Consider the following 8,586-nt stretch of genomic DNA (forward strand, 5'->3'; position numbering starts at 1 on the left):
ATCCCGGAAACTCAAAAACAATTATATAAAGAAACATTCCAAAAATACAAGGCGAAGAAAGGCAGCACCTTGGAAAACCAAATAGGCCAAACAGGGGCACAAGCAAACCACAGCTTGGGAATGGACAGCACTGGCAAGGGGGCAGAAAGAGAGGCAGAAGAACACTGAATGGGACTATACAAGCGGTAGGAGAAATCCTGATCAACTAAGGTAGGTTTATACCCCTATCAGAGGTATTCCAACAACCACCAAAGAAGTTTTAAATGATAGTCACAAGTTGGAATATTAGGGGACTCAACAGTAAAGGAAAGAAGAGGTATTTAAAAGAGAGGTTGAAGAAAGACAAACCTCGTATCATGATAATCCAAGAGACGAAAATTAGCTCGCAACAATTGGAAGGAATAATTAAAAAACTAAGAATGCAATATGAGGTAATGGGCCAAGATGCGAGTGGTACAGCAGGAGGCCTAGCAATCATATGGAACCCTGAGGAGATAATATTTGAAAACTGGATAAGCCTTCCCAGAATCCTCACTGGTTTGTTTAGAATAGTAGGATCAGCGGAGAGGATCCTCATTTCAGGAGTCTATGGACCGCACATACCAAGAGAACGAGAAAATTTTCTTAAGAACGTGCAAGCTGCTAGAAGGATTTCCCCTGGAACACCCTGGATAGTAGGAGGAGACTTTAATATGATTAGAACTGCAGATGAAAAGAAAGGTGGCATAAGAAGACCAGATCAGAATATGGAGACATTTAATGAGATGATTACAGAACATAGGCTGGTGGATATACCAACAATTAATGGTATTTATACATGGAACAATAGAAGAAGGGGAAGAAATCAAATAGCTTCTAGATTAGACAGATTCCTTTTATTAGAACAAATTATGAACCGGGATGTTTTTGTGGAAGCAAAAATAATGCCTGCAATAGGTTCAGATCATTGGCCGATCAGGCTGGAAATAGATATCAAGAAAAATTCAGGTTTGAGGCCTTTTGGTTCAGGAAACCTCAATTATTACTAAAAACAGAGGAATGGTGGACTCAAAGTACACTAAAAGGAAAAGGGAAGATTCACACCTTCGAGCTAAAACTCAAAGAATTTAAAGGGAAAATAAAGAAATGGAATAAAGAAGAGTTTGGGAATATAATGGAGGAGAAACATAAACTAGAAAAAGAAATGGAAGAAATACAACAAAGAATAATTACAGAAGGACGAACGGAGGAAAGATGTAAAGAAGAAGGAGTCATAATAAGTCAACTAGAAGAGCAGAGGAAACAGGAGGAGATCCTGTGGAAACAAAAATCCAGGGTCAACTGGTTACGGGAAGGAGAGAGAAACACCAAGTTCTTTCACCAAGCTATGATACAGCACAGACAAAGGAATAGGATTTTCTCCATTAAAAATGAAGAAGGGGAAAGGATAATAGAACAAGAAGGAATTGAGAAAGTATTGGTTGAACACCACAAAGAAATTCTGATAGAACCACAAAATGATCGTACAACAACTATAGAACGCATATGTAATGAAATCCCTAAAATAGTAACAGAAGAGCAGAACAAGGCCCTGATGAGAGCAGCTACTCTTGAGGAAGTGGAAGAAATTGTGAAGAGTATGAATACAGGCAAAACACCAGGACCTGATGGATACACGGTGGAGTTTTATCAAGCAGGATGGCATTTTCTGGGTAAGGAGATCCTAGAGGTAGTAGAAGAATCCCGTATGAAACAAAAGGTATGGCCACCTGTAAACTCGACTTTTTTACTCTGATCCCTAAAAATGCTAACTCTGAAAATGCCCAGGGTTTTTGCCCAATTACCTTGTGTAATGTAATATACAAAATAATAGCCACTCTGATAGCAAAAAGATTAAAACCCCTTCTCTCTAGCTTAATTTCTCCAGAACAAACAGGATTTGTAGAGGGAAGACAAATTCTTGATGGTTTAGTAGTAACACAAGAAGTGATACACTCTCTAAAAAAGAAGAAGCAGAAAGGAATGATGATAAAGCTTGATTTGTCAAAAGCCTATGATCGTTTGAGTTGGAAATATCTCAAGAAAGTCCTGGAGACCTTCGGTTTCAGTAACAGATGGATAGAATGGGTGTACAGCATGATATCAACTCCTAATTTTTCAATTCTAATAAATGGGGTACCTACGACAACTTTCAATGCTACTAGAGGAATAAGGCAAGGGGACCCTTTATCTCCTTTCTTATTCATAATGGCAGCAGAGGGTCTAGGAAGATACTTCAAAAAGGAGCTGAGGGAAAGGAGAATTAAGGGCTTAAGGTTATGGGGAAACAATCTACCCATAACCCATCAACAGTTTGTAGACGACATTATGTTATTCTGTGAGGTCTCAATAAAAGAAGTAAGGAATATTAAAAGAATCCTGGACCTGTTTATGGAGACATCAGGTATGGAAGTTAATAAGGAGAAATCATGTACTTTCATATTTAACACTATGGATTCAATCAAGACTCATCTAACCAGAACGCTAGGGTTCAGGCAGGGAGAACTTCCAACAAAATACTTGGGGAATCAGTTAGATACAAATCCCACAAGAATGGTAAACTGGCATAATATTATAGAAAAACTCAAGAACAAATTAGCAAGCTGGTCTTTTAGATCGCTGAATATAGTAGGCAGAATAGTTCTTTTGAAGTCAGTCCTCCAAGCAATACCTATTTACCCCTTATCTATCATGGCTACTCCCAAAGGGGCGTGCACAAAAATAAAAGAAATTTTTGGAAAATTCATTTGGGGCAGACCAAATCAACAAAGGAAATGGGCTTTGGTCTCATGGAAAAGTTTAATGAAAAGAAAAGAGGAAGGGGGCCTTGGATTGAGAGACCCGGAGGTGCTAAACAAGGTGCTAGGAGAAAAACTGTGGTGGCGGTGGATGAGGGGAGGAAATGACCTATGGAAGAAAATATGGACCCAGAAGTATAATATGCCTGCAACAACGGATGAAATCCTCATAATGGAAGAGACCCCGAAAGGCTCTACAATTTGGGAACTTGCAAGCCAGAACAGGAATATTATAAACAACCATGCCTTCTGGGAAATAAGAGGAGGAGGGAATGCCAGATTTTGGGAAGAGGGGTGGCAACAAAGAAACAAATTGATCAATATTCAAGCTCTGCAAAGTATACAACAAAAAGCGCTCAGGGAGGAGAGAAAATATGTAAGGGACTATTGGATAGAAGGAGAGACAGATGGAATATGGAGAATATGGAGAAAGCCAGAAGAATGGGATGAAAACATCAATCAAGAACAGCAAGGAATATATTTAAAAGAATTAGAATCAAGGAAAATAAAAGCCAGAACAGGGGAAGATATTCTCAGATGGGGAAAATCAACGAAAGGAACCTTTACAGTTAAGGAGGCCTACTATTTGACAAGGCATCAAGAGAGGGTGGAGGAAATCACAGAATGGAAAGCTATTTGGGACAGTAAATGGTGGCCAAAGATAGCCATATTTGCATGGCTAGTTGGAAGAGAAAGAATCTTAACATGGGATAAAATCCAAAAGAGAGGCTTCCTTGGGCCATCGAGGTGTAGTCTCTGCAATATAGAAACTGAAACCCAGGAACACATTTTGAACAACTGCCCGTTTGCTCGGCATATATGGGAGGAGGTTAGAAATCTTTTTGGTAAATTAAATAGAGACCCCAGTGACATAAAAAAGACCATTTTTCAATGGAGTAAAGAACAATTCCTCTGTAAAGTGGTCAAGAGAGCTTGGAATCTGACAGTGGGTTTTGTGATATGGCTCCTATGGAAGGAACGAAATTGAAGGATTTTCTTAGACAAAAATAATAAACCAGAAGGAATATGGAAAAGAATTCTAAACTCTATTAGAGAAACAGTTCTGGCCGAAGACTGGGATGAGGAAGATTGGAAAGCAAACCAGGAAGAAGGACAAATCCTAACAAAATTAAATCTGAAATTTGATATGCTATACCCCAAGAAAGAAAGACGGCAAAGTACTCAGACTCATAGCCCAGAGCAGTTCAGATACCCTAGAGAAAAATTCATCAAGTTGAATTTTGACGGGGCCTCCAAAGGGAACCCAGGGAATGCAGGCTTTGGGGGCATCTTTAGAGACAGTGAGAAACACACCAGATGGGTGTATGCGGAATGGGGAGGTGAAATGACTAACAATGAAGCAGAACTGTGGGCGGTGCATCAAGGGTTAAGGATAGCTGTAAGGAATAGCTACATGAACCTGGAGATAGAAGGGGATTCACAGGTGGTAGTAGAGATGCTACGAAATCTCAATAATGGGAGAAACTGGGAGCAGATAGCTGGAAGCTGGAGGACAGCCCGGATTGTTCAAGATTTGGCGGAATTATTAAAGAGAATAGACTATAAAATTATCAATCATGTCAGAAGGAAGGGCAATAAGGCTGCAAACTTCCTTGCCAACCGGGGGAGTAACAAACAGGAAAGGAAAATTGATAACAGATTGCCTACAATAATGAATAATCCGAGATGGGAGGAACTTGCAACCATAATCAATCAAGACCATGATGAATCCACAAACCAATAAAAATGATTGCAAGAGATCCCCGGTCGGGGTGATTTCGACAGTGTACAGAACAATTAATTCAAATCAGGTGAGGAGGAAGGACAGGACAGAGGAGGGTCAGGTAATTATGAATAGGGATAGAGGGATCATCAGAATAGATCGCATCTCAAGGAGGAACACTGATGGAGTGGTGACGGAGGGAGGTGGGAATGAAAGAATGTCAGAAATCAAACATAAGTATGACAGTACAAAGGAAGAACGAAAGGACGCAGGCAGTGAAGGAGGTAACAAGTGGCAAGTAGAACGGGCAAAGGAAGCAACGAGAAATTGGAAGAGACGAAGACATAAAAAAAGAAAGCGGGATAAAGGAAGGCAAACGCGAAAGGAAACAATAGAGAATTGGCGAAGAGGTAGGGTGGCGAGGGCTCGGACCAAGATAACAGGAGGACAGAGGAGCTGGAAAATTCAAAAAGACAGTGCAGAAGGTAAGGGTCGAATGGCGACAAGAAGGAGGTCGAGAAACGATGGGAGTGAAGCCAATAGAGAACGAAGCAGCCAGGAACAGAGAGGAAAAGGAATAGCGGAAGAAGAAATGGCTGAGGAAATCTTAATTGTCCAGGAAGATTCAGAGGATGACATAGAGATGTTTGATTCAGACCAGGACAGAGGGGAGAAAGCACGAGAGAAGGTTAGGAGGGTAGTAAAGCCCGGGATGAATGACAAGCAGGAGACCAGGGAAGATGATGAATGGAGAGGTCAAGGGTGAGAAGGAGGTCGTGACCTCGGCAGTGCCTCGGGCACGAAGAGTCGGGGAGGCAGAGGAAATTACAGGAATAGAGGAGGCACAGGAGGGAGACAGGGACAACGCAGAAGGGGAAGGGGAAGAGTAGGAGGCTACCGGGAAGAACATGCAACTACATCTGCTAGAAAATCTAGAAGATCTATAGGAAAAAAGATTCAGTTCGCGGAGAGAGCCTATTGTGAGAACACCAACAAGGACATTAGAAGGATAATACAACAACTGGAAGAGGAAGCAACTCAAGGACAATCAGACTTTGAAATGGAAGACTGGGAATATCTCCTCCCGGATCCAGGAAACACGAGAAGCCGTATGACTCTGTATAAGCAGGCGCTACACGTATATTGGGTAATGAAAAGACTGCTAGCTAAGGCAATGGAGCAAGTAGCTATGGAAATGGCAGAGATTTCTCAAGGAATTCCAAATCTAAGGAAAGAATTGAAGAACATCCAGGTCACTCTGTTAATGCAGGACAAAAAAATGGATAAAATACAGCAGCAGATAAAGGACTGCAACCTAGACATCAAGAAAGAAGTGGAGCAGCAGACAGGCATGGCGGCGCAATAATGGAAGATATGTATATATGTTGTTTTCAAGAAGTTGTTAGATAGTAAATTGGCATCTTTAGTTCCTTTTTGAAGTTTAGAATGCAAACACGAAATAATAGAAGTCTTTATGATTGTTTAGTATATTTAGCTTGGACAAGAAGAATTAGGACTTTCTATTTTTGGATGGCTGTTAAGAATTTAAGGTGGCCAATAAACCCGGTTTCCCCTTGGGGCGGGTTGAGGCCACCATGAACATGTAGTGGTTTTGATTCGCAGTAATAGAAAAAGAAAGGTCCCTCCGCATTTTACAAAAAAAAATAATAATACTAATAATAATAATAAAATTATACTTTAATTAGTTTTTATGTGTTGGGAATGGGTCCCCTAAGGTCAATTTTGGGGTTAAAATCCCAATTTTTGGGGCTAAAGGCCCAAGTTTTGTATAAAGAATGTAAAGTCTCCGCATTTTGTGGTCGCGGAGCACGAAGATGTAAACAATCAAAAAGGTTTTCCACCCTTATTTTAGATAGTTTGTGTCGGCTTGATGAGATTCACCCTTGGTCCGCGGACCATGGGAATGTATAAAAAGGGAGTCTTAGAAGAGTCTAAGGCAGTTCAGTTCTTAGTAAGGTTTGGGGCAATTAGTTGATGCAATGGGTCTGTAAGAGTTAAGAGCGAAGAGTCTTAGCGTAGGAAGGAGACTCTGCAGCTAAGTGCGAAGAGACCTAGGATAGAAGTCCGCAGCTGAGTGCGCGGACCCCTGCAGCTATGTGCACAGGGAAGTTAGAGTTTGTACTAGAGATCTGAACCATCAATAAAGAGAAATATTCGGGAAATATCTGTGTATTAGCTATTTTACTTCTGTTATGAATGTGTGTGATTATGTTATGATGAATGTTGAGTTTATGATTTAAGGCTGTATTGATGTGCGAATCTATGTGTTTTACTTTGTCATATGAACACAAGCAATAATATATGTTTACGCGAAGATAATCATAATGTATGTTGAAGTTAACCACTACTTAAGCTAATCTAGGTAGACATAGAAGTAACAATAATTACAGAGGCGTGTAAGCATCTGAATTTCCTATTTAGGGTTCGAGAAGGATGATCGCAGACCTTCGCGAAGGTTTCAAGGCCGAATAAGAGAAGTGCATTGATAAGCCCTAAAAGGTTTATCGGTCTGTGCAAAGGAAGGGTTAGGGTACAAAATGACATCACAACTATCTAAGGGTGCAGAAAGTTGGTTCTTGCATCCCCCCATACTGCTTCGGGTGAGACTTCAGTCCGCGTTCCACGGATTGATGCCGAAAGGGCTAGTAGTGTAAGGATTTTCTTGGCTAATTAACGTTGAACCTGGGTAAGGGCCCATCAAGCCAACAAATGGTTGTGTTGTTGGGACAGGGATCTGCATAACAAGATGTGTGATGTCGCATCACTGAAATCCAACTAAGAAGGAAATCGAATACTGGTTGGATAAAAAGATCCACGAATCCGCGACGCAAGAGAACATAAATCCACGATTGACAAAAGAATAGTGGTTGGATAGATACCTGTACACAGAAATACACGAGGTCTTCTTATGTTACTTCTCGGTCGAGTTGTAGGGGTGGATTGTGAAATTGGTAGATGGCCAAGGAAGGTGGAGGCTTGACGATCCAATAGTTTGGACCCCGGAGTTAGTGAGGAGATTAGAAGCCTCTGAAGATAAGATCACATGCACTGTCGATAATTGGCTCGATCTTATCATATGAGGGTTTGTGACAGAGTTCACAGTCGATACCTCGGTCAGTTACATCGAAGCAGAGCGCCACTTCTTCAAGGCACCGTGACGTAAGTTTTTAAAATCGTTAAATACTTGGATTAAGATGCTCTTGTGTGAAAAGTGGGTTATGCAGCTAGCTTTATGTTTGCGGCTACGCGAAGTGGAAGGAAATTCAGGAACAAGGGGAAAACAAGCCCTGAATATAGCCCGCTAATTGAACCTCCTCTGAGTGACGATGAGGAAGCAGCACAGGCATCTCCACAGAGCATTGTTCAGTAGATAAAGTAAGGGTTCCCATGAATATCCCACCCACCCACACCACCTTCATCTTCACCTCTGCCGCATAAACCTTCACCTACACCACTGCCACCTCCGTCATCGTTCAATATGACGAACTCAGTAAAGCTACCTGTGTTTAAGGGCGTGGGAAATGAGGATCCTGACTAGTTTTGGTTCGTTGTGAAGGTTGTATGGGAAGCTCAGGGTATCACGAATGATCAAATGAATAAAGCAACATTGGTTAGTGCTTTGCAAGATCGCGTGCTAATGTGGTACATTAAGTGCTGCACTGATAACCCAACATCTGCGTTAGCAGATATCTAGACTGTGCTGAATAAGGAATTCAGTAGACCTAAGTCTAAAGCGCAATCAATTTTGGGATTCAAAGAGATCATGATGAAGCCTGGTGAGACACCCTGGGATCTGGATCAGAGATTTAAGTGTACGATCCGCAAGGCTAACATTAATCTGACTCATGGGAAACACCGCAAATGGTTTGTGGCTTTGCTCCTACCTCACCTAAGGGTTGTGCGATCACAACAAAAGATTGGAACCCAGGTGGAAGCTCTAGAAATTACGATGAGATCGCATGAGACATCGATGCAAGATTCTAATTTGGGGGTTCAGAAGATTCATGCAAAGTTACAAAACCTTTT

The 8,586-nt window shown here is 41.3% G+C and overlaps 1 protein-coding gene across 1 annotated transcript; it reads left to right on the plus strand.

Annotated features, from left to right (window-relative positions):
- Positions 1-434: 434 nt before the first annotated feature.
- On the plus strand, positions 435-1,028 carry LOC149240388 (uncharacterized). Its single transcript, XM_089370160.1, has one exon. The coding sequence runs from the start codon at positions 435-437 to the stop codon at positions 1,026-1,028; it is 594 nt and encodes a 197-aa protein (XP_089226286.1).
- Positions 1,029-8,586: the final 7,558 nt, after the last annotated feature.

The sequence above is a fragment of the Pinus tabuliformis genome, chromosome 8 (assembly GCF_031772625.1).
Source record: "Pinus tabuliformis cultivar Carrire ecotype Pingquan chromosome 8, CPIR1, whole genome shotgun sequence".
NCBI classification, from domain to species: Eukaryota; Viridiplantae; Streptophyta; class Pinopsida; order Pinales; family Pinaceae; genus Pinus; species Pinus tabuliformis.

Excerpts from the sequence above, each read along its gene's own strand:
- LOC149240388 (XM_089370160.1), top strand. The coding sequence starts at position 435 with ATGGGCCAAGATGCGAGTGGTACAGCAGGAGGCCTAGCAATCATATGG.